Source organism: Seriola dumerili, unplaced genomic scaffold (assembly GCF_002260705.1).
Source record: "Seriola dumerili isolate Sdu_G_001 unplaced genomic scaffold, Sdu_1.0 BDQW01000011.1, whole genome shotgun sequence".
Lineage (NCBI taxonomy): Eukaryota > Metazoa > Chordata > Actinopteri > Carangiformes > Carangidae > Seriola > Seriola dumerili.
The window spans coordinates 3,281,623-3,307,943 of NW_019174266.1; the positions used below are offsets into that span (position 1 = coordinate 3,281,623).

At 40.3% G+C, this 26,321-nt stretch overlaps 2 protein-coding genes across 3 annotated transcripts in view; both read left to right on the forward strand.

The window, feature by feature from the left end:
• Positions 1-4,434: 4,434 nt before the first annotated feature.
• ero1a (endoplasmic reticulum oxidoreductase 1 alpha) lies at positions 4,435-12,796 on the forward strand. 2 transcript variants are annotated; one of them, XM_022748039.1, is made up of 15 exons: positions 4,435-4,769; positions 6,198-6,317; positions 6,430-6,513; positions 6,909-6,950; positions 7,141-7,217; positions 8,110-8,183; positions 8,265-8,385; positions 8,466-8,521; positions 8,616-8,642; positions 8,730-8,822; positions 9,405-9,651; positions 9,791-9,860; positions 10,559-10,645; positions 11,342-11,478; positions 11,657-12,796. In XM_022748039.1, the coding sequence occupies exons 1-15, from the start codon at positions 4,698-4,700 to the stop codon at positions 11,715-11,717; spliced, it is 1,368 nt and encodes a 455-aa protein (XP_022603760.1). In that variant the 5' UTR covers positions 4,435-4,697; the 3' UTR covers positions 11,718-12,796. The 2 variants fall into 2 exon arrangements, with proteins under 2 accessions (XP_022603760.1, XP_022603753.1); XM_022748032.1 differs by having other exon boundaries at positions 4,437-4,769; positions 8,466-8,527.
• A 1,026-nt stretch (positions 12,797-13,822) lies between these two features.
• The window catches only part of pacsin3 (protein kinase C and casein kinase substrate in neurons 3), a 31,027-nt gene continuing 18,528 nt past the window's right edge, over positions 13,823-26,321 (forward strand). Inside the window, exon 1 of the mRNA XM_022748174.1 lies at positions 13,823-14,231. The gene's annotated coding sequence lies outside the window, so the exon portion shown is untranslated. The remainder of the gene's footprint in view (positions 14,232-26,321) is intronic.

The window sequence follows — 26,321 nt, forward strand, 5'->3', positions numbered from 1 at the left end:
TAAAATGTGGAATGTCATCCCAGTTTATTCTGTAACAATGAATGGGGCTCTGATGCTGTGAGGCCATAAACTATTTGTGTAATTTCTTACACTAAAATTAGTGTTTCAAATTTTAAGATTTATATCCAATTCAAAATCTGGATGCGACCTGTTAGGGGGTACTTTACACAGATTATGGGGTTAGTGAGGTAATTTAGTGGCTCAAAGTAATTTCAGCTATATAACTTCAGTAGCCTGACTCAATTAAAAAGAGTAATTGAAATTCCTGCATTCCACATTTTAATCCCTTGACATTTAATCAATATTTTACAGGAATACACATCTGTTGATTCTTCACAAAGTCAGTGCCCCCCGTGATCTTTGAATTCTCTCTGATTTCTAGCTTTAAGGCAGATAATTCAGATTTAACTGTCCTTGGGCCCAGGAGTAACATATCTGACATTTAAACCTCTCATTTAGTTAAAATTGCTTTCAAATTAATGAACTGTACGTTTATGAACGTTGTGATTATTATTTATTAGTAACTTGAACTTCGTGCACAGGTACTGTTGGACTTATACTTGCAGTACTGATTTTTGCTGCTGCTTGTGGACTTCATGCTGGTTTACTCTGTGTCCATGAGAATCTGAGTTCATATGTTGTGTAAATGTGTCTTTTAATAAAACAGCACGTTAAGTAATCTTATTCCATCCTGCATCTTCGGGAAGGGCTGGCATGGGGAAAATAGCGGGAAATGAACAAACCGTTCAGGCCCCGTACCGCCGGAACAGTAGGCCTAATGGCCGTCCAGCACGTGTGGTGGGCTTGAAACGTGGTTGTGGGTTGCTGGAGTCCGAAAACCAGGCGGACCGCACTTCGGCCGGATCTCTCCCTGAGTCTTTCCCAGAATAATGTGAATAACAGCATAAGAAAAGTTAACTGGGGAACAAATAAACGCAGAAACTTTTCGTACCTGGGACAGCTTTGGAAATCGGACGAACAGGAAACGGGGCGTGCGGGGAAAAACCAGAGGTGCGCACATCTGTCTGCTTTAATGCACTGCGCACATACGGGCATTGGGCCTGAAAGGCGCCAACTTTGCTTTAAATACAGAAGACAAAAAGTAGAAGGGTGGCAGCAAGCCCATGCCTGGCTCTGAGAACAGTCCACGGTCAAAACTCTCTGAAACTTCCACCAGGCTTTATATGCAGTCTGCAAGAAGAATTACTGTCCGGTACCGGAGGTAAGTCCGACAGCGTCGGCTTTGAATTTATTTTCTCAGCAAAGTGGTTCGAGAAAATGTTAATTTCTTGATGATAATGTGAGCAGTGCAACATTTACTGGCCTGACTGTAAAATAGGCAAACACAAACGTTTGCATATCACAAACAGAATATCAGTAAAAGGGAAACCATCTTTGTAGTTTGTATTCTAAGCATACATTTAGAGTAATTACTGTTAAAATATGAAGTTATTTTTCTGCCTCATCTCTGAGCGCACGGTGGGAATTTTTGAGCATATAATACCATAACCTGAGCAAACTAAAGTCTACTCTGTGCCACTGGGTGTCGCAGTTGCGATGTTTATTCCCAGGTGAATCCCGGTTTTGTTTGTTGTTTGTTGTGGGTCACCGTAATTTTGAGGTGCGTTCTGGGCAGGACGCCATCTTTAATGTTTTCCTCTCTCACGGTACAAGGTTAGCAGTGTTAACAGCAGCCTGCATCATTTTACAATAGCTTCATTTAAATCACACTTCCAGTCTTTCTGTTAAAACTATCTGTAAACAACATTTTAGTTAACAGTTTGTCATTGGTCTGAGACGTGAGCAGTTGTAATTTCCTGTCTTAAGGTTGTTCGTAATATTAGCTAACCGGCTAGCTTTCTGTGCATCACAGCAGCACTTCAGTGGAAACAGTGTGGGATGTCTCATCTGGTTGGTTACAGGTAGGCATGCTATTCATCTGCTAGTTACTTTAGCTTAGCAGTTAGTGGTGGCTTATCTCTCTCTGTCTTGCTCGGTGTTTTTGAAACTTCAGTGTGGAGGACTGTGATGTCTGCTGTCGGGGGAAGAGTGAGCTCCTAGCCGCCATTTAAACTGGTAAAACGGATGTGTCACAGGGTTGTTGCTCCTACAAAAGTGTCAGAGCCTCCGATCGGTTAATATGTGTTTTTAATAACTAACTGAGGGGATGCATTTACTCTTTCATCCCCGAGCACAGTGTAACCACGGTGCTGTACAGCAGGTCTGGGCTGGACAGGTAACAGGTGTGTTTACAGTGTCTGTGCTCTGAAAGACGTTACAACAGGAAAGGGGTGAAAATTAGGGGGTTCACCTGGGTGTTTCTCTTACACCAATGCCGATCGTAGCCTTTTCCATTGGCGACAAAAGCCCGATGTTAGCGGGTTTTTTGACCAGTGGAAAAGAGGCTTTACTTTACAGACGCAGCTTCGTTCGCTAACCGGAGCTGCTCTAGTCCCTGACCCTCTTTGTGCGCAGTAACCTTCACTGTGATAGGCTATTATTTGTGACGTGTAACCAATCAGATGGTGCTGTGGGCGGGACACTGCTTTAGACCGGAGTGGTGACTACAGAGATGGACATCTGCGTTAGAGCCAAAGTAGCACATTTCAGAATTGATTTTCGATCTCTAGCAAGCAGAGTCTGCAGCAAAGAGACAGCTTCAGCCTGAGCTACACTGTTGACTGACATGATGCATTTTGCCTCCACCTGTATGTGCAAGCGCTTATTACCAATATATATGTAAGTGCAGTATTCAGTTTTGGCCTAGGTGCTTTCTCATACATGATTGTATTTTATGTTCTGAGCATAAATGTATAGTAATTACTCTAAAAGCAATCAAAATGTGTTAATATCAGTCAAGTTAGGCTCAATGTTTTAGTTTTAACTTGATTGTCAGGAATCAAATTGTAATGTGGGCAAAGAACATGGAAATGGAAAATTATTTTGGAAAAAGACTTAATTCATTTCTAAGAAATAAAAACTCCTCCAACATGCTTTACTTTAAATGTCACCTTTTGGTGTTTGTGCTTGAGCAAATTTCAAGTAAATGTAAATGTTTTTCAATATTGTATTGTGAAGAGCTGCTTAAAATGTCCTTGTTTGCCCTGCAATGGAAAGTAATTTTATTTAATATAATTAAATGTTTTCCTAGGGATGCCAGAATCCAATTCAGGCCAGAACCACACCTAATGGCCCCACACAATCAGCAAGAAATGGTAAGTCATGGGTATGACTACATCCCATACGTGGGCTCAAATTAGGGTCATAATGATTTTGAACTTGTGAAGTGATGTTCACAAATAATTCCAATGTTTGTAGTTGTAAATCAACCTTTGTAAACCTGTAAAATAAATCTGTGTGAGAAATTTAAGTTTTTACATGTGAAAAAAATGTGCTTGTGTCAAAGAGATTTGTATTTTTTAAAAAAGACTATGTGAATCAAAACTATGAACAAAGGATCAGTATTGAGGTTACAGAAAGACACAAGCCCATTACCTATCACCCCCCCCCCCCCCCCCCCCTCTTGTAAGGGGGGCACCAGGAGTGGCCAATCAGATTACAGTGGGGTCTTGAGCCACCGGGGCCACCCCTCTGCATGGCCCTGTCAGGAGAGGGGAAAGTGCTGATAACTTAGGTGTGGTGTGAATATTTAAAAGTGAAGGCAAGCTCTTGGTCACTTGACCTTCACCAGAGCAGATTTTTGTTGCAAATAAACTAAAACATTTAAATTAAAAACATTTAATGTGTGTCTTTTTTTCAATACAGACTATGTTAGATTAAACACACTTCGGTCATGCTTTCATTATATGTGGTATATGTATTACCTTATGATACTGACACATTACCTGGCAAGTTGTTATTAGTCACATAAAAATCTTCCTTACTGCGTGTGAATGCTCAAACATGGACTAGACTCCTTAAGAAAACTTTAATTTGAGTTCATTTGAGCTGCGTGTCCTAAGAAAAATAAACCAGTGTCCTGTAGCTCCACCGTGTGGCTGCCTTGTGGTATTACATGAGGTCACTGCCCAGAAACACGTAAATATTTAAATATCATAAAACAGACAGAAAATGTTCTGTATTTGGTTATCAGCACATTTGCAGATTTTTTTAAATTAACTTTTTTTTTTTTTTTTAATGTAATCGCATTATCCTGCCATTAAAAATATTTTATAACTATATATATGTCTGGAATATATTGGATCGTTTCACTGCATAAAAAATATAATATTAAATTAAAAACATATGTGGATATTCTTTCCATTAATTCATTCTGTTAAAGTCTATTATACTAAATGGAGAGATTATTTTATAATTTCTACTTGCTGAGGGTTTCAGTCGGATTGTTTTGTGAGCGCACAGGAAGAAAAACATTTCCAGTTAAAAAGCCTATATTACAGATTTCTGGGTAACAGAGGTTAAAACATTCTGAATATCATGTGATGACTGATCTGATCTCTGAGTCTGATCTGATTAAAGCTGCTGATCAATTTGTCACGTATCACACGTAGTGGACTGGAAATGAGGAAATACGAGGAAGCAAAACTTCATATCCGATCACCGCCCCTCAGCGCCGCTTCTCAGCGTTCTCTAGTACCGGAGAAGTGAAGCTTTCCTCGGACACACGGACAGAGAGTGCGGTGGTATAATAATAAACAGTTTTCAAACGGAGGTCTGCGTTCACAGGAGAGGTCGTGATGAAGCTGGTGGTCGTCCTGCTCCTCCTCCTCCAGGTGTCCGGATCTGCAGACAGCAGGTGTTTCTGTGAGGTAGGTGACGAAAAATAAACTGATCTGTGTTTTTATTCCGCATATATTCAATTATCTACCTGTAGTTTCTGTTGTAATGTCACTTTTTGCTTTACTTTTAAATACACCTGTTTTTCTTAAAGGGCAGCCTCCTGCTAAAGCCACGTTGTGTTACAGTGTTGAAAAAATGTGTTAAGATAAGTGATTCTTGCTTTTTAAGGGTGTGTGACTCCAGAATAAGAAATCATCTGGACTAAAATGATGATTGGTTCTCAAGTAGTGAGAATTAATCTTAAACAAATCAATATGTCAAATATAGAGAGAAATTTATAATTAAACACTGTTTTACTGTTTGAAGCAGCATTCATTGACATTTTAACCTCTTGACCTATATCTGTGAACACACCACTGACATGTACACTATGTGTCAGCAAACTGATGATTATTCACACACACACACACACAAAATACAGACACAATATTATCAATTAATCTGGAGTCATGTTTCTGGCCACTAGATAATCTGTCAGCCCATGTTCATCAGATGCTCTCTGACTGTTTGTCTGCTGCTGAGCAGGTAGTGGACTAGAGAAAAAAAACAGCTGCCTGCTGCTGGAGACAGAGAAGACAAGAGTGATTTTTTTTTGATAGAATGACTGTGTGACAAACTGGTGGTGAGGAGTCTGACAGATGAAGACATTTAACAAGCAGGGAGGGCTTAATGAAAACATGCTGTCATGGGAAGTGTAGGGTCCTGTTTTTTTAGGGAGTAATGGTCAGGATCTGAAGTCTGTTGCTTCATTTGTCATTGATGAAATATTATGTGCAATATGAAGTCACTGGAGGACCCCTTTCACAAAGTAAATTACAGCCTTCTTACAATTTAGTCTTCTTTAGTTTATCCCTACTTCACTCACTCAGAAAACTGTCCTCTGTACCTGCTTGTTTATTTCATAAACCAGCTTTTTATGATATTATATTCAGGATTTTGTATGTATGTACTTTCCTGTAAGATACAAAAGACAGCCATGATTTCTAGCACACTGTCAACTAGGACTACAGCCTTTTTTATTATCCATTAATTCACCAATTATTTTCTCATTTAGTCTGTGAAATGTCAAAAGAAAACAACAAAAACAAACAGAAATTAAATATTTTTTTTTACCAACCAACAGTCTCAAACCCAAAAGATTTTCAGTTTACTACCATGAGGCAAAGGAATTTTGAGAAACTAGAGCCAGAGAAATTACTGAAAAGATTAATTGATTATCAGAGTATTGGTTGATTAAGCTTTTTTAGATTAATTGACCTGTCCACCAGGTGTGCAAGAACAGACAAGATACATGTCAGAGAGGGAAGTCTTCCAGATCATTCCATGTCTTATTTTTTAACGTCCTCTTTAAACATGCACGGCAGGTAACCAGGTGTTTTTGTTTCCATCTCACGAAGGTCACAGGTGACCTGGACGACTGCGCTTGTGATGTAGAGACTATTGATGGCTTCAACAACGAGCAGCTTTTCCCCAAACTTCAAACTCTTCTGGAGTCTGACTATTTCAGGTTCTACAAGGTGAGAACTGATGGACAACACACACACACACACACACACACACACAGAAATATATACACAGAGATGAGCTGATCTGTTGCTAAGGACGTGTGTTGGACTTGACCCTCTGCAGGCTAACCTGAATAAGCCGTGTCCGTTTTGGACGGACAGCAGTCACTGTGGTCTGAGGGACTGTGTGGTTCAGCCCTGCTCTCCTGTGAGTTCTCATTTCATCTCATTCAGTCAGAGTGGTCGTCACAAAGAGCTGCTGCACACTTGAGTCACGGCTGCCTTTTAGTCTGTTAGCGACATTTTGACAAAGGAAAATATCCACAGAGAGGAAATGAGGGATTTATATCTGTAGCTCAGTCACCAGTGACATCATAATTGGCTGGTGGTAATATTGCCATTGAAAAAGTTTTTTAAAATCCCTTATTAACTCATTAACTTTCTGAGGAAAACCTGTAGTTGTTCAAAACATTGATAATAAGCTGCAGTAAAAGAAGCTGTGACTCCTCTGTGCAGGTTCTCTTTGTATCGTTCACCTCTGATTTACCTGCTGGAAACAAACATGTAGATCATCAGACTGACTGAAACTCTGTCTGCTCACAGAACGAGGTGCCCGAGGGGATCAGGTCATCATCCCACAACAAGGTGAGTCACATAAAAACACACAAAAAAGATTGTATATATATCTTTATCTGTATATTCCTTTATATGCTGTTAACTGGCACCTGGTACTTGCTCCCTGAATGTACGTGATATAATTAAGGTACTTGAACAAATTTGGGGATTATAGCAAACATTTTAATCCATTAGCATGTGTGTGTGTGCGTGTGTGCAGTATTCAGCAGAGGCAAACGAGCAGCTGAATGAGTGTGAGAAGACGCAGCATCTCGGAGCTGTGGATGTCTCTTTAAGGTGAGTCTCATCAGTCAATTCAACTACAGAAAAGATTTCTTACAGTTTTATTTTGTGTAGGATACATGAAAAAAGTGAATTCCCATATGTAAATGTAATATATGTACATGTATTGAATTTTCATATATGAAATGTATGTACATATGAAGTAAAATCATATATGTATCATATATATAATCTATGTTTATAGAAATTACATATGGAACCTGTTACAAATTGGAACAATTTCATATATTGACATGTATTTCTAGCTAATAGAAACATGTATGTTGTATGTAGAATGTTGCTTATATTGTAGACACATGCTTGTCAATATATGTTGATATTATATATGTAAATATAAAAGATTGACATGTATGTTTAAAATTAATAGCAAATTATTAAGAAAATCATATATAAGCATAAGATTTTAATAACTATGTTGTTTTGATAAACCTGCATTTTACTATGAGTATTTCACATATGTTAGATACTTATATCTCCATTATATCCAGAGGATGTTTATATGTGACAATAATATATCTCCTTATCAGAGACATATATGGCAACATCTGTCTTGATGTAGGGGCATATATGTCATATATTACATTTCTGTATAGATTAAAATAATAATAATAAAAAAAAAATGAATCCCCAGCCTCCCCCTTAAAGAGAAGCAAAGAATCAAATAATAATTACTTAAGAAGGTTTATACTGTTAATGAAATAAAATAAATATACTGTTTCTCCTTCAGCAAATAAAACCAATTATTATTATAATTATATAATATGTATATCATAATTGTATATATTTAATTCAAAGAGTTGGGGTTTCCCAGAATCCCCTGGACGTAAACAGTAAAATTGACGACAAAACAGGAAAAACCGACGCACTGCTGTGTTTTCTCTTCCAGTGACGAGACCAGAGAGGCTTTGCTGGAATGGAACAAACACGACGACGAGGCCGAGCGCTTCTGTGTGGTCGACGGTACTGAATGTCTCATGATTTTTGAAGGGGGAACATGATGCTGAGTTACTTACAGCTGACCGAAGTGTTTCTGTTTCCCAGACGAGGAGTCACCGGACTCCCAGTACGTCGACCTGCTGCTGAACCCGGAGCGCTTCACGGGCTACAGAGGACCTGAGGACTGGCGGATCTGGACCAGCATCTACGAGGAGAACTGCTTCAAGTAAACGCTCACACAAACCACAATATAAAAACAATTAGTGCTCAGATCAGTGCATGACTCGGTAGTTCTCCCCCTCACAGACCATATACCGTGAAGCGACCGCTGATGCCCGGCTCCTTCCACAGCAGCTCAGGAGGTGAAGGTCAGACGTGTTTGCTTGACACTGCACCACGATTCACTTTGTCAGTCAGTTTTTTCTGCGTCTGACTATAACTTTGGTTTATTTACAGAGAGGACCTTCTACAGCTGGCTGGAAGGTGAGCTGACGTTTCCACTCAGGACATGATTGACAGAGAGAAATGCTGTTGTGGAGTGTGTTTGTGTCAACTCTCTGCCTCTCTCAGGTCAGTGTGTGGAGAAGAGAGCTTTCTACCGCCTCATCTCAGGCCTCCATGCCAGCATCAACATACACCTGAGCGCCAGGTACCTCCTGGAAGGTGAGACACAAACACCTGCAGTAACCCTCTCTGACCCACTCAGGCATTTATTCTCCTTCTTTTACTGGATTTGAGAGTTGGAATTTGCTTGGAAAAAGGCTAGAAGGAAGCACGTCCTGCTCCCTTTTATTGTTTAAGGTTGATTTTCACACTAAAATCTTGATGTGAGTTGATAACAATGTTAATTTGCTCATCTGCATCTCCTTCAGTTATCACCATGCACTCAGAGCAATAAGGAGCTGCAGGGATTTTACTGTAAATTATTTAAAAATAAACGCGTCTTCAAAAATCGTTGGGAAAATAATGGAAAAACAAAATTACCTGGCTCACATGCGAAATTCAACAATAAGGAAAAAGTGTTTATAACGTTCTTATTGACACCTGACGATTCTTTTGAGACACATTTGAAGAACTGTGAACCTGTCCTTTAACACACAGGCACTGATATCAATCCTCCCATGTTGTTCAAAAACCAATAAGGGTATTTATTGTATTTATTACAAATATAATCAGCTTTGACTCAGTTGTGTTCTTTGGTTCCAGTCCTATAAACTCTCCTCTCTCTCTCTTTCTTATCTTCAGACAGCTGGTTTCAGAAGAAGTGGGGTCACAACGTGTCGGAGTTCAGGAAGCGTTTCGACTCGGAGCTGACGGCCGGCGAGGGCCCCAAGAGGCTCCGCAACCTCTACTTCCTGTACCTGATAGAGCTGCGAGCGTTGGCCAAAGCCCTGCCGTTCTTCCAGCAGCCGTCCTTCCGGCTGTACACCGGCAGACCTGAAGAGGACCAGAAGCACAAAGAGCTGCTGCTGCAGATCCTGCAGCTGGCCAGGTCAGTCTGAGGCCTGATGCCCACAGTTAGTGTTCTCCATCCAAAAGTCCCTCTGCTGATGTTGTTCTGTCTACATAAATACAGATACATGCGGTACTCATAAATGTTGTGACCGTCCTCTCCACCTTCACTCTTCCAGATCTTTCCCTCTGCACTTTGACGAGACTTCTCTGTTCGCTGGTGATGAAAAGGAAGCAGCCAAACTGAAGGTCAGCGGCCATTTAAAACTCAGTTGTTTTCCATCATTTCCTGGAACAGGCAGCAGACACGAAGACATGAGGAAAGCGATTCAGCCTCAGTATATCGCCTGTCTTTGTCGCCTCCTTCTCATTGGAACTGCTGTAGAAATGTTTTCTAATGTTTTCTAATGTTCAAAATTCACTATAATAATACAGTATAATATTCGGTCATCATCTACTCATCCCAGTTCACACTCCTTTTAAGTTTGTACTGAAACTAAACACTCATCAGGTTCACCTTTGCACTGTACTAGTTGAATGAGCACCAGATTTTTTAAAGTGATATCACAGATATTTTTATATTGATTGAAAGACGTGATGTTCTTCATGTTTGGTGCTTTTTTTCTTCTTGTAAAACATTTTTAGAAAAGAAGGTTCCACGTTACAATACGACTACCATTATAAAGGATTTATGGTTTATATGGTTTATATCTATAAGGGTAGTATTATTGTAAAGTGGTACCAGAAGGTGTTTAAAGTGAGTTACTAAGATTTTGTGCAAACTTTGACTCAAACTGTGATTTGTTGTTGCCACATGGAGAAGTGAATACTGATTGCGAAAGGGATAAAGTGACACAACACACCCTGCTCTTGCCTGGTTTTCTGGACATTTCTTTGTCCATCAGAGTGACATGAGTGTGTTTTCCTGTGCTGTGTGTTCACACCAGGACGACATCAGACTGGCCTTCCTCAACATCTCCAGGATCATGGACTGTGTCGGCTGCTTCAAGTGTCGACTGTGGGGGAAACTGCAGGTGAGTTGGGAAGGAAACAAACACACAGAAGGTGAGGAGGAGGAGGCTGGGACTCCTGGAGGATGAAGATCCAGATTCATAACATCTGGAACGAGGCGTAGTCAGCCAGGAGAGGGAGAGCGAGAGGTCTGATGGGGTGAAGAGAGAGGACAGGGAGGAGAAAATGAGGAGAGAGAGAGAGAGGACTAGTCACAAAGCTTTGATGCTTGTGTGCTTGAAGGAAGAAACAAACAGGGATGGAGAGATGAAGTGGTTTTCAGAAAGTTTTCAGAAATCTCATCGGCAGGACAAACAGCGAATATAATGTAAACACTTGGTTTAAGAGATTCATTGAGACTGAGATTTGTGTCGGAGGGAGAGTGGTGATGACAACCAACTGCACTTGTACTACTTCTGTTTATCCACCGCTCACAGTCTCTTATGAGCTTCAAATATAGATGTCTTGTCCATTTTCTTTTTCAGGATTACCAAAACTGTTTGAAGACTCAGAATCAAATGTCACTTTTCTTTAAATATTCCCTGTGTTTATTTATTTGATGAGTAACAGGGTGACACCAGGGTGATGTTTAATAAAGTCAAAGAAAAGGAGCGACATTCTTAAATGATGCTTTAATGGCAACCAGACCATTATATGTACAGTATGTATTGCAAAGTACAATTGCTCTTTGTTTTGATCTCTCTCTCTCTTGTCATCAGACTCAGGGATTAGGTACTGCGCTTAAGATTTTGTTTTCCGAGCGCCAGATTGAAGCTCTGCCCACTTCAAGCAACCGACGACCCAGTTTCCAGCTCAGCCGGCAGGAGATCGTCTCTCTGCTCAATGCCTTTGGAAGGTGAGAGTCTGTCGCCATCATATGATGATTTGTACCATCTGTCAAAAAAGCTGGTTTTATTTTCAAGGACCGTCAGAGCAGCCGGTCTGCTCTTAATACTCCCAGAAAAACTGGAGTCAGTGGCAGAAAGAACATGTCTGTTGCTGTACGATGTAACTGCTCTCGAAATGTCCCGCAGGATTTCCACGAGCATCCGAGAGCTGAAGAACTTCAGATCGCTGCTAGCAGAGGAGGGGTGAGGCGTCGAGGGGAGTCCGGCTTCACCCACTGACTCTTCTGAATCCGGACTGTTGTGGCCCCCCAAAGCCCCCCGACTGCCAACACAACTGCCTTAGTCCTGCTGAAATGTCCTTTAGACGAACACCATGAGTTCAACATGAAGAATGGGTCCATTTTTGAATTTCAAATTTTTAACTTGAGTTAAAGATAAGAGCAAAATTTCACAAAAAAACTTCTTTTGACTGAAAAATGTGAAGATGGTTAAAAGCAGATCCTCAATAACCTTTGTATTTGATCAAGGTTTATTTATTGAATATTTTGAATGTTGTATCCGGTCTATATCTTTTGTGTTTGAACATTTGATAGTATGTTACTCCACTTCTTATTTTTATTTATTTTTTTGGCATTTATCAGGACTGCAAACCAACAGCTAGAATAAATCTGACATGGATTTTATTTACAGTCAGTGTGGAACTAAATTCATCTGATTAAATGATTTCTCTCTGACATACCTCGTCTACCAACAGCGCAGCTGAATTTTATCTCCATTTCAACCTATTTCCTTTCATTTCATCCTTGTTTATATATTTATAAATTGGAAATATATTAGGATTGTTGTTAAATTCCAAGAGATTTAAAAGTTTCAGACAAATAAACTTGTGTTCTTGCATAATAATTGACCACTGAAGTAATTGTATTGAAGTAATTGTAATTGTAATTGAAGGCAGATGACAGAATATAGCAGATGTGGGGTCAGTGTGTATCTCTGATTGTCTTTTCCTTCGTGTGATCAAATCAGAGTTCTTCTTAAAATGTGACTTTTACACTCGGCTGTAAGTAGGAGGAAGCCGCTTCATCAATGTGTCTCATTGCTCAAACGCAGCCAACAACTTTAAAGTTTATACTTTACAAGTTTGATAAATACAGGTCCAGCTTTCATTAATTTCATTTATTTTTCTGTAAAGAATTAAGTCCTTTATCTTGAATTAAAATGAAATCTGAAGTTTCCAGGTGTCTGTTTCTGACATGGCTTTGTTGTGTTAAACTAATGATAAACAGCTACAAGGAGAGACTGAAGAGTATATTAAAAAAGAAACTTTAGACCTGTTTATGTGAAACCTTCTTTGACCAAGATGATTTCAGAAAAAGTTCCTGCATGAACTGAAGTTTTACCTGATCAGTGTGGTTTTGTGGTATGTTGCAGTCCTGAGGATGGCGCTGTTTGTATAAAAAAAAAAAGAAGATTTTTTAATGTTTCACTTCACTTGTTTCACTTTTTTCGCTTCACAAATAGAAAATTGATTTATAAATGTCTGAAAGTTTTAAATGTCCGGAAGATATTCACAAATGCTTTTCATTTATTCTTTTAATATCATTAGAGTAAATGTTCTTCTGTTGGTCTAATATTCAGTTGAGAGTATTGAAGACATTTGCTTGTCCTTGTTGTGGCTCTATGTCTGCTCAGTTAGAGCAGCACATATTATTATGGTATGGATTGAAATGTAGATTTGTCATCTATACATTAAATCTGTTTACTCCAGCATAGTGTAACAAAAATAGGTGTCAAGATTAGTGATGTTGTTTATGCCAAATTTATTCCCCACCTATGTCATGTAAATTCAAAATAGAAACATCAGACAATTTTAGCCTCTTTTTATGCGGCAGTAGTGAAAATAAGTCATTGTTAATATTTGTTGTGTTGTGTTTTCAGAATGATGGAGACAGACAACAGTTATATTCAAAATATGATGCAGGCTCGGGATGAGGGGGAAACTATCATGTTTTCCCCAAATGATGTACAAATGGCTTGATACAGTCAATGGTGCATGTAGCTGCTGTGAATTAATCTATTTTAGCAATATTAATCAATGTATTATTTATCTATGTAATCATTTATAGTGTTTAATCATCAGATAACCAGTAAGGAACATTTGTCACGTCACACACTTGATTTGTTTACACCTTTTAGCAATGTGTGTGTTTTTCCAGGTTGCAGTAGCGGTTTTTCCGACGGTCCTGTAAGGCAGCATAAAGCCGCGCAGCAGACAGTGAAGGGTTAAACTCAGTAATAGGATGAATGGATATTGTGGTGAGCAGCATCTGATTACACAGAGACGGACGGCGGTAGGCATCGGAGGAGGGGGGAGACACCGTGTATCTGCCGGCAGAAAACTGCTTTTCCAGTCTCCTCTGAGGAAGAAGACATTTTTATCATTTCACTCGGGGGAAAGTTAAACTTTTTAACCGAGTGGAGCGGGAAAAACAGCGGAACCGACGGTTGTCTCGCGGTGAATTTACTGAGGCAGCGGCGGGCTTCTCCTGGTATAAATGGCCGAGGGGGACCGACGGCTGACTGCGGAGGAAACCTACAACATGTCGCAGTTTGTGGAGGTTTAAACCGGGACTGTAACCGCTGACTTTTTTTTTTTTATTTTAAAAACGAAGACCCACATCTGAGTATTATCCTGTGAGGAGGGCTGCAGCTCCACGACTACTGAGGTTTTGGTTTGTTCCTCCAGGTCGGAGCGAAACAGGTAAGCGACCTCACCTGTCTGCGATCAGCACACGTTGACACCTGTGCGCGTGCAAGCCTGAGTTGTTGATAGATTTTTGCCGCCTGATTATGACCCATGTCAAAAACAGTTAAAGCTTACGATTTTGGAAGTTAAGGGGAAAACTAAGGGAAACATTAATGTCAATACTGAGCGGCTTGTGAAAGGATGTTAACGCTGTTTTAAAACCTTTTTGTTATTTGTGTGAAAAATAAAAGTAGCTTATATTTGTTTTTCCCATCAGACCAGGTCTAGATGAAAGACCACTGTATCTTAAACTCGTCCAGTCAGGACTAGATGAACCCTGAGAAGATAAAGACTTCAGATCTGTGAAGATTTATTTATCTATTTATTTTTACAGTTCTAGGCAAAATGGTTTTTGATTCAGACCTGGTCCAATGTGGTCTACATGTGGGTTAAAGCAGTATTTTCACAATAAGAATAAAGAGGTCATGAATCTGAAACTAAATCTGAAATCTAGTCCTGACAAGTCTAAGTATAGTGGTCTTTGATTTTAGACCTGGTCCAATGTGGTCTATATGGGGGGGAAACAAACTGAAATTGTCCTTTTGTGTTTCAATAAATAAATTAATGTGAAGTTGTTTCAAACAATCTTTATCTTCCCTTGCTTAGTCTAGTCCTACAGCTTTTACAAGGTGGTTTTTGATCTAGACCTGGTCCAGTAGTGATGGGGAAAAATGCTGTAAAATTGATTTTTAAATGTTAAACAGCATTAAAGCTTTAACTAGGATGTCAAAACTCTTTCACAACTATAAGTGGATCAAAAAATGGAGAATCAGTCACCCCTTCTGTCATTTAAGTTTCCCTTGGCTTTCCCCTGAAGTATTGAATTAGAAACTAACTTCAGTGTTGTGCTATACTATGTTTTGGTGTCAGTTCTTGGTGGTTGTTTTTTTTTTTTATACTGGCTCAAGTCAACTTCATTACAAAAACTAGAACATAGTGAATAATTATAACCATCAATTCTGTCAAGATTAAACTCACCAGTATCTATGGTAACGTTAACTTGCTGTATGAAAATCTGCACATTCATCTTGTACTATTATCAAAATGCTCTAAAAACTGACTCACATATTGTTTATAAAACTTTACGTATCATTCTCCTTTTACAAGTTTTAACAGATTTAAAGCTGCATCGAGTGTTTTCTTTTTTACCAGTAGGGGGCAGAAAAACTCAGAAACACTAACAGAACCTCGGTCCTGAGGTACCGTTGATCGCAGGCCCTTCTGCGTTCTGATGTTTCTGCATTTCTGTGTTTCTTGTCTGTACTTGTGTTCATGTGAAACGCCATCAGGCATTTATTTCTGGGCAGGAATAAACCAGCAGCGTTCTCACTCTGCCCGGTTTATCAAGGATTGAATCTTAGGACTGCTGTTATGTCACTTTTATTAAGTTTTGCTATTTTCTCAGTTGGGGCAGTAATGATGGAGATATATTAACTTGGCAAACCCTTTGGTAATTTACCGCTGACTCTGATGTCTGTGTATCATTTTCATATATAATATTTCTCCATCTGGAAGATAACATTTGGTCTTAGAGTTTAAATGTAATATTTGTTGCTGCCAGTTTGTCTGAAGGAAAGTTGGAGACATGTTTTTATTGGACAGTAGAACAGGACGTCCTCTATGGGGCAGACCATGTGTCCAGCAGACACAGAGCCACATATCATATTGTAATTGTGTTTGTGTCCATCTGATGAATTTAAGTCCATTATTCACTCGTCTTTTAACTCTGATTTTGTTCTCCTCCAACTCCTGAGACAACATCTGTCTCTTTAGCTCCTAAATTGCTAAATTCATCAGCTTGAAGTTAGTGTAAGGTGCAAATAAACAGACAAGTTGCTTCTATGAAAATGGAAAATAAATTGTGAACAGTCTGATCAAAACCAAGAAGCCAAGAAACTTTCAAGGCTGAAAAGCTTCATAGAGCTGCAGAGTTGGGTGATAATTATCAGTATGTTTGACACAAAAATGTCCTGTCGAATCACATGACATGAAGTGACAGTATTGAATATAAAATACTGCGTCAGGTCATTAAAAAGTGCATTGCTGTAAAATGAGGACATTTCGTAAAAATCCCACAAATGTGCTGAAATTTACTATTTTTTTTGGTTTTGCATAATTATGGGAACATTTCATGGCGGTTAATTAAAAGCACATTCGATGGCTGTGAAGCTGTGAAACTTCTCATGACTTTTGTCAAACCTCAAGCATCGGTTAAGAATGCTTTTGTGAATCTGCCAGCACACGTTGGGAAAGCAGAATAATTACCTCGTACATTTTTTTTCATGCTCTCGGGGAGTGTTGGACCGACACAATCAACACTGAATTATTTCTAACCACTAAATGTTTCATCAGATGAGGTGAAGTCTTAACAGTTAGTCGTCTGTTGGCTGATAGAAATCCACGTGGGGGAGTTTGGGAGTCCCTGACAAGCAGCAGTGTTATAGCAGGATCCACCGGGAGGCGGGGCAGGGAGGCAGAAACCACCCCCCACCTCCGGCTTCAGATCCTGCCGAGCAAGTGGAATTTCATGGAAACATGAAATATGTCAATGCAGAACGTGAACTCACTCCCAGCCTGTCGGCTCTGCTCTGGTTGGTTCACGTATCTGCTTGTGCTTTTCTAAATAGAAAATTACAACAGAAGATAAAATTTGAAGAGTGAAGGTCGTCCTGGGTCAGTTGGATTATTCCTCTGTGGTGCAAATAAAAAAAGAAAAGAAAAAGAAAGTACCTGTTTGTGCAAATAAACCAGGCTGACTGCGTCTTTTTAAAAAGGAAAATGCAAACAAAGCATAAAGACACTAGAATGAAAAGAATAATAATTAATTTACTTTAGGGATACAGTCTCAGTTTTTGCTTATTCTTTATTTCTATTTTTATTTTTTATACTTTCAATCACAGCTGCAACTTACACTTATTTTCATTATTGATAAACCTGCTGATTATTTTCTTGATTAATGAATGAACTGTAACTGTTAGTCTGTAAAAAGGCAGAAAATCACAACTTCCTAAAGCCCAAGACGACGTCTTCAAATGTCTTTTGTTTTGTTTTGTTTGACCAACAGTTCAGAATTTGTTCAATGTCCTGTTAAACCATTAATCATTTATCAAAATCTTTCTGATTGATCTGTTGATCGACTAATTAGTTAATCATCTCAGCTTGATCTCTAAGAAGTCAGGACCCTTTGGTTAAAGGCTATAATTTGTTAGAGAACATAAGTCGTGGGTTTTCTGTGCAGCATTTTGTAGAAAACACGGCTTCATGCTGTCGTGCTGGGGTCAGATGTGAGCAGCAGGGGAAGCAGGTTCTGAGTTAATCCTCGGGAGTATTGTCATTGAATTAACGGGTTGTGCCAAGCCGGTCCGTGCCTGCATGCTGCCTGCAGACTGTAGGTTTGTGTGCAGAGCTGGGCGACTTGGCATGGAGGCGGTCCTGGCTCAACTTGGCCTCACTGATGTGGTTCTGGTTAGAAATGAGCTGGAGGAACAGCTGTGTGTGTGGGAACAAGGCTGAGCTGTCCCTTTCTTTGACTCTGCTGGACCCCGCCCCTCCGTGATCTGCTTCCGTTTTGTTTGCTGTCCGCGCCTCGTCTCGACCGGAGGATCGTCACATGGTCTGCTGTCAGTCAGACACATAGCCGGGGGCTGCAGGCGTTACAGGGATGAGATCACCACACCAGTGGGAGTGTGAAATGTTGAATTGAATTGCTGAAGATCAGCAGCTACATTTGATGCACAATGAAGAGACACAGGCAATATCAAACATTAGGCCTGCACGGTATGAGGAAAATTTGCGATGACTATGATAAATAAACAAATATTGAAATGTGGATACACAGTTTTGCTTGTGTAAAACAAACCGCGGTGGATGGAGATGTTGAAAATGCAGCTTTTCTTCGTGTTTATATCTTGTCGAACGGGTGGTGTGATGAGGGACACCGATAGCTTTTTTTTACTCGGAAAGGTTGTGATGGCACAGAGCTACGACCGTGGTTTGTTGTCGTCAGCTGTGGTAAAAAGTTAACTCCTCACTGGTCTACTGGTCTAAACCCTGCATGCATCCGTATCGCGATGACGATGAAAATAATGTTAATCGGTCAGTAGTAATGTTAACTTCAGGGATCCGATCACAAGTGGACGGCTCTCATTCGTCAGTTCACACCTGACTTTAAAATGCGTCTCCACATGCGTCTCGATTGACCACTTGTGATCGGATCTCACTTCCCTGCTTCATATACAGATAACCCCTCCGTGCCCCACTCTCTCTCACTCGCTCGCTCTCACACACAGCATAGCCTGTAAATAAACATGGACGTTGCCTCCGTGACCTCACCCATAGGTTTCTAAGGAGCTGTTTTTTGAAGCTCAGAGTGGGCTGCTTCACTGTCGCCATCTTGCCAGGACCTGACTCCTGCTGAACTCCCGCCTAATCCAAAAATGGGCAAAGAGGAGGGGCCCGTGTCGAGCTGAGACTTCCGTGCATGCCGGCTTGTGGTAAACATACTCTCACCAGTCTGTCACTCAAAGCGGCACGCCCTCAATTATGCAGAACTTTTAGCCTTAATACAATTTAATCGAGTTAAATTACAGTACAGTGTTCATGAAGGAGGAAATTAGCCGTAGAGACCAAAACTGTTTTTTGTACCAGGCTGTAAACATGTTTATTTCTGCTGTGAAGTTGGACATTTTAACACGAGGGTCTATGGGGAGTGACTCGCTGTTGGAGCCAGCCTCAAGTGGCCATTCAAAGAACTGCAGTTTTGGTACCTCCGTGTTAGCTTCATTTTTCAGCCTCGGAGGTTGCCACTTGAAACACACACAAGCACATTAACAACGCACCCGTCTGTCGATTGGCTAAAAACAAAAACGCATTCCCTTTTTTATTTGCATATAAAGCGGGGAAGTAAGATCCGATCACAAGTGGTCAATCGAGACGCATGTGGAGATGCATTTTAAAATCCAGGTGTGAACTGACGACCTGAGAGCTGTCCACTTAGTGATCGGATCCCCTGAGACAGATGTTAATACCAGGTCTGGACAGGGCCTCTGAAACTGTGGCGGGACTAATCAGACTGTGTCAGAGGACGTCAGTAGAGTAGGCGGTCCTTCAGTGTGGCCCATGATGCATTTGCGTTCACACTGCTAACACCGGTGTTTTGGTCACTCCTCTTCCTCTCTCGCTCATTGGGTAACGTAACGTGCACACAGGTGTAGTGCTGCCAGAGCCACCGTTCACATAATCCAGCTGATATTTATATACATTTTAAGCACTTGAAGATCAGATCGTCACTAAAGCGTGTGTCATGTAGAGAGCTAATAAAAACAAATGAAATAGTCAAAGTTGTCGTATTGACATTTAAGGTGTATTGATTGATTTCGAGACGGCAATCACGCATTGACTAACACGCAGGAAAACATTCAAACATCACAACATATTGTCATGAATATTTTGAGTCAGTGATGTATGGACACAGATAGAATCAGGTGTATTTTTAAAGGTTAAGGGGCAATTAAAAGTGCTTTTTATAAAGTATCGACAAGATATCATTATAATTAATGATCCTATGGTGACCAGTATGGCTGCAGCTAACAATTATTTTCATTATCAATTCATCTGCTCTTCATTCTCTTGATTAATCTACTGTTTGGTCTATGAATCATTAGAAACAGTGAAAAATGCCCGTCATAATATCACAGAGGTGTTTGTTTGATTTCGTTTTTGTTTTGTCTGACACACACAGAGTCTAAAAATCAATTTACTACATTGCAAAACCAAGAAAAGCAGCAAATTCTCACAACTGAGAACCTGGAACCATCAAATGTTTGATATTCTTTGCTTGAAAAATTATTTAAACATTATTATTGATAACTCACCATATATTGTTTCTTAAATTAGGATTTAACACAAAAATGTGGTTCATATATTTACATTTTCATACTTATTTTTGAAGCCAGAACGAGTCGCTCTTTATTTTCCGCGGGTCGATGTGGATGTTGTGCTGTTGGTTTTCTTGGAACAGGCCTGTTTTTGTACCTCGCTTCCTCTGTCCTCCCGCTGCCCTCTAACGCCTAACCTCCGTGTCATGAAGCGGCTTGTATGTGGCTTTGCTTTCTGTGATGGCGTGTTTATTACTAACCAATTGTGTTCATTGTCTGTGGTCAGAGGAAGGAGGGTGGGGCTCTCGGCTCGTCATTCAAAAGTGAAACTGGTGGCAAAGTAGAGAAAGCAGCCTTTCTTCGTCATTAGTATGAAACATTTTTAATCCAGCTGGACCCACAACAGCTGTGACATTAACATATTGCTTATTTTTAGTGGTTGTAATTATATAAATCTGTATGATTTTTGAAGTTTCTAATAAAGACAACTGCTCTTTGATCCAGAGTCAATTCTCACAATAAGGCGTCATGATGTTTTGTCATATTTTCCATCATCATGACTGTGTGTTGTAAATTTCAGAAACAAAGACATCTTAAATATCAAAACAACTGAGGCCAGAAACTTTAGTTAATACGGTCAATTAATTCTCCTGTTGCATGTTAGAGTTTATGTAAATTCAGATTCATTCGTTCAAGTTATGAACCCTTAGTGATGGACATAGTTTATGGCAAAAGACTAATTTAAAGGAAACGACCGCTGTGTTTAGATTTACTAAAGATAATACAGACTTCAGCTACAGTGGTGATGGATTTCTTTCTGTCTGTTAATTTACAGAGACTGTTAAACATGTTGGAAACGGGTGAGTCATCACAGTAAACAAAGGTTGACTTCATCACTGTGAGGCAGTGTAGTTGAAAGTGAAAGATTGATGTGAAAATATTTCCCCTAAACTCCAGAAGATTTAAAAGCGTAAAATAAAAACAAATCAAAGAAAAAGACAAAAAGTGAAATTTACCTGGTTGCGTTAACGTTGTCATAATTAAATTACATGAAAACATATTGTCAAAAGGACAATTATTTAGCTTTTTAACCTGAAAAAATAAAATGCATATATATGTATATGTACATTTTAAATCTTCCATATAAATAAATATGAACAACTCGTTTCATTATTGATTAATCGGACTCTTAATTTAATCTATAGATAAGAATAAGTAGCTAAAACTACTTTAAACACTTAAAACAGACCAAGATAAATGTTACTCTGATGTGTGACAAAGAAAAGCATCCACTCATCATCTCTGAATATTTGACATTTTTGCTTAAAAAAATTAGTAAAACAATAATTTGATAGTGAAATTGTTGCTGATTAATTTTCATCATCGTCATAATTACATGAAAAACATGTGTTAAGTAATTATTTAGGATTTTATCTTGGAAAAAGGGAAAAACGTATAAAATAATAGTTTGGAATCTTATTTGTTTTTATTTAGGCGTTTTAAACTTTCCACATTAATGTATGTAAATAAGGTTTACTGTGATTGACGACCCGTATTTACAAGATGAGAGAACCGTTTTCAACAATCATGATCAGTAATGTCAAGTTATTTTGTAGTGAATCGGTTAATGCAGAGTCACTGTTGTGGTCTCGACACTCCCGTCCTGCTTATTGCCCCGGCAGGTAATTTTAGAGGTGTGAGTTCACTGCTCTGACCTCCTGGTCGCTCTCATTAGTCCTCCGCCACGGGCTCCATGTGTGGCATTTCACCGCCACCCCCAGAATGTGCCACCTTCCAGCCATCATCGAGCCATATAACGGGCAGCTGGTCCGGCCCTGTGTGAACGCTGCCGGGCTGCAGGGGGGTCTAACCGCATGCTGCTGGCTGCGCCGCTGTCTAACAAACCTGTCTGTGTTTCTCCCCTTTTGCTGTTGCATCTGCTCCTGAAGGACCTTCCTCCCTCCGTCTGTCCCCTCTTGTCTCTCAGGCCCGCGGAGACAAAGGCTGTCTTCTGTCTGGACGTCTGTCCGTCTGTGTTTCTGCCTCTGATAAGGTAAGTTCTGCTGTCGCTCTGGGCTCCTGCTCTGTTTGTTGTGCTCCTGTCATCGAATGTCAGAACTGTACAATTTCACAGGCTGCTTCCTTTTGCTTCCTGTCTGTGTCGTTGACAGTGACGTCCACACAGTTGTTTCACAGTTTTTTCTTGAGTTAGTTGATGGTATCGTTTTGTAGCCTCACCAAGCCAGATGATATCTTACAGGCAGGACTGCAGTTAATGATTATTTTCCTCATCAATTAATCTACGGTGACGTTGTCGATTGGCTTGTCTTGTCTTGTCTGGCCAGTAGTCCAAAAGCCAAACTAAGTTTTTAATTTTAATTCAATAAGTTGCATATGACAAAGAAAAACAACAATTCTTCACATTTGAGAAACTGAAAGTTAAAGAGCTTGAAAAATGACTGAAATGATTTGTTGATTATCAAACTGATCAACTTTCTGCTGATCAACTGATCGACTAATCGTTGCACCTTTATCCCTGAGTCTAAAAACGTCAATCAAAATGATTGGTTCATTGAAATGCACAATGAACTGCACGTATTCCTCACGTCACATTTGATCACAAACTGGTTTTGGCGATGGCTGGAGTTTTGTCCCGTCAGAAGTCGGATGGCTTCACGTTGTCTGAGTGACGAAGAGTCAGTCATCTGTTTCCAAACTTTCTTTAAGTGACGTGTGTCGAGCAGACGTCTCCTGAGCCTCCCTGCTTCACTGTGAACGGGGATGAGATTCAATCGCATTTTACTGAATCCGAGTCCAGCTCTGAATTGTTTTTGTTTTCCTGGGGGGTGTTATGATATCTGTTTGTTAAAAAACATGCACAGTGTTGAAAGGCTGTAGGGCTTTGTATATTTAGTCACTGCTCTGTTAGCTGTTTGTGCTAAGCTAAGCTAACCAGTTGTTGGTGGTGGATGATGTTTTATAGCCTCAACACTTGTTGACATGAACAGGCAGCAGCTGAGAGCTCTGAAAGAATTAAGTGCTGCAACTGATTTTCATTATCGTTTACCATGACAATACTTATATAATACTATAATCTATTATTTGACTAATCGATTTAATAAACTAATTAGAACTTTTAATGGATGACATTGATAAAAAAAAAAACAAAGTTAAACCTTTATGGAGTCATAACTGTACAGATTTAGTAACAGTGTGATCCATTTTTCTTGCACGTTTTCACATTTTTGTGTCACTTTATTTCTTCCTCTGTGGTGTTAGCGAGTTTACTGTTGTTTGGTTGTATTGCTGGATTCAACATCCGCCTGAGAACGTGCCAAATGTAACTTTAGTCTGAAGCGTGTTGACTTGACACTGCTTGGTGTGTTGATGGGGACTTTTTCCTCTTTGCATTGTTGAAGTGTTTTCCCTCAGTGTGTGTGTGTGTGTGTGTGTGTGTGTGTGTGTGTGTGTGTGTGTGTGTGTGTGTGTGTGTGTGTGTGTGTGTGTGTGAGACGACACACACGGGGCCGGAAGAGCAGCGAGCATCAGGTCCTGTTGGCGTTTCAGTGAAGCTGAGTCACACACACACTGCGGAGGGTTGTAACATGGAAACAAGGCTAATAAAACAGCTCGTGGGAAAACTCATGCAAGAGGAGAATTATTCTAAGACGCTACATTTACACTTTAAATAGATTTTACTCCCTCGCTGAGGATGATGGCGGCTTCCAGAGTATCCCATAATGTGGTTTATTTTTGCCAACATCCATCATTGTGTAATCATTGTCTTCCTTTAAACAGCGAGTCTCTCATTTCAGAAAGACACAGCTTGCTCTCAGGCTCTGAGGACCTGCAGCTGGAGCAAAAGAAAGTATCTCAAAGAGCGTTTGTTTATAGAGGTTTGGAGCCTGCAGGCCCCTGATACATACCTACATACCCTCACACACTCTGCTGGAATGCAGACGTGGCCGAGGAGCTTACAGACTAATACTCGTGTGGGTCTCCACACGCCTGATACATGTAGAAGCTCACAGACCCGGGCCGGGCTGCGGGGAAACTGTTGGTGTACATTAATCAGATTAATGACCGTGAGTTTTCCAGTGGAGCTTATGAGGTCTGGACCTGCCGCTCTATCCGCCACTCCCTCCTCATCCCTCCCCCTCCCCCCTCCCCCCTCCTCCTCCTCCTCCTCCTCTTCGCTGGCCTGACCCACTTCTCTATAAACCAACAACCAGAATCTGCTTCTGTCTCACCGTGCCTCTCTCTCCCTCCCACCATCACACACCTCTTCAGCAGAGGGAGATATCTCTATGTTGCCTGTTGGACGACAGAATTTCACGTCTGTGTCCTCTCTGCGTTTGCGGACTGAGGTCTGTGATTGCGTTGCGAACAAACTGAGAAATAAGTGGTGATGTTTACAGTCATGCACATTGAAATGAACTGAATCAGCTCTGATTCTCAACTTGAAAATCGCTGGTTTGACTTTTTTTGCAAACAGTAATTTGATGCAGAAACACGGATGACAAATGCAACTGGGGCTCCAGTTAAAGGTTATTTTAATTAGTGATTATTCTATCAATCGAGAACGTAATCTGCAGGTCAACCGATAATGAAAATACTCAACTAGCTACTTCATGGAGAACATCAGCTGTAGTCAACATAGATCCGATTCACATGGAGACCCACAGTCAGGACACGAAGACTGCATTGAAATGTCACTGGAAACTTGTCAAACCACTCCTGCAGCACAGTCTTCCTCCGCCCTGGTGAACCGTATTCAGTTCATTCAAAAACTGTTGTTGCTAAGTCGCTCAATGTGCAACTTCTGGAGGAAGAGCAAGTGGAAAACACTGATCAGAGGACTCGTAGTTTGGTCACCTGTTGCAGCTAATGATGATTGTTATTATCCATTAATCTGTTGATTATTTTCTTGATTAATTGATGAGTCATTTTCTTTAATAATATTTTATGTCAGAAAATTGTGGAAAAAAAAATCCCAGTCTCCCAGTTTGATTATCGGTCAAAAACTCCAGAGGTTTCTATCAGAGAGGATCATGGGAACCACAAAGTTTTCCCATTTAAGAAGCTGAAACCAGAAAATCTTTTGACATATTTTTCTTAAGAAATGACTTGAACTGATTTTGGATTTTTCTGTCGCCGACGTCCTGATTCTGGACCAAGCTCTGCTTTGAACATGGGGCTGTACAGACGAGTGGTGTTTAAGTCTGCGGAGTGAGACGGCCACTCCCCAGCACAAAGAGATGAAGAGGTGTAGAGTTCTGTTGTGAGTGTCATTTGATATGTGGGTTATTTATTCGGCTGGTGTCCGTGTGGCTGTTGCATCTGTATTCTGTGATTTGAGCTCGACAAACCAGCTCCACATGCCCTTTAAGCTGTTTAGTTACTGTGCTGTCAAACCTCCTCCTCCTCCTCCTCCTCTTCCTCACTGTCCTGCTGTGTCTCTTAAGCTCATAAATGTCTGTCTCTGCTTCACATACAGAGGAGGTGAGCGACTCTCAGCTCATCCCAAACAGAGTCTCTGTTGTCCTGCACTTCCTGTGTTTCATGGCCTCACTCGTTCCATCTCTCTCTCGCCCTGTTTTAACAGTCCTCCTGTTCTCTGTCAGTCAGGCCTGACCGTCTGCCGGCCTGTTGTGGATCAAGGATATAGTTGTAGCTTTTGGATGCCTTCTAGTGCCATTTAAAGGACTAAATGAAAAAGAAACCAGAGGTCCCGCTGACACAAACACAGAGTTGTGATGGAAAACATTCAGTGAAGTTTTTATTGTTGGCAGAGTATTTTCTTATGATGAGAAAAGTCCCATCTCAGCTAAGTTGTAAAAAAAACCATCTGCAGCAGGGTCCTTGTCTCTGAAGACGGTTCTTTATGGCTCTGGCTGTTTTGTTTGGGCTCGTTGTCATGATGCAGAGTGACGTCTCCCTGACAGAACTGCGTGATGGATAAGAATCTAAAGTGTGTAAAACGTTTTCGCAGTAACACGACGACACAAATCCACCACAAAGATGCATTAAAATGATCACAAATAGACGCGAAATGAGCGAGACAGTGAGACACAACACGGTCATAAAAAGACACAAAGCGAGACCACAAAGACATGTGAAACCACTACACACACACTGAGGCGTCATTGTAGTTGTTTTGTGTATCAGT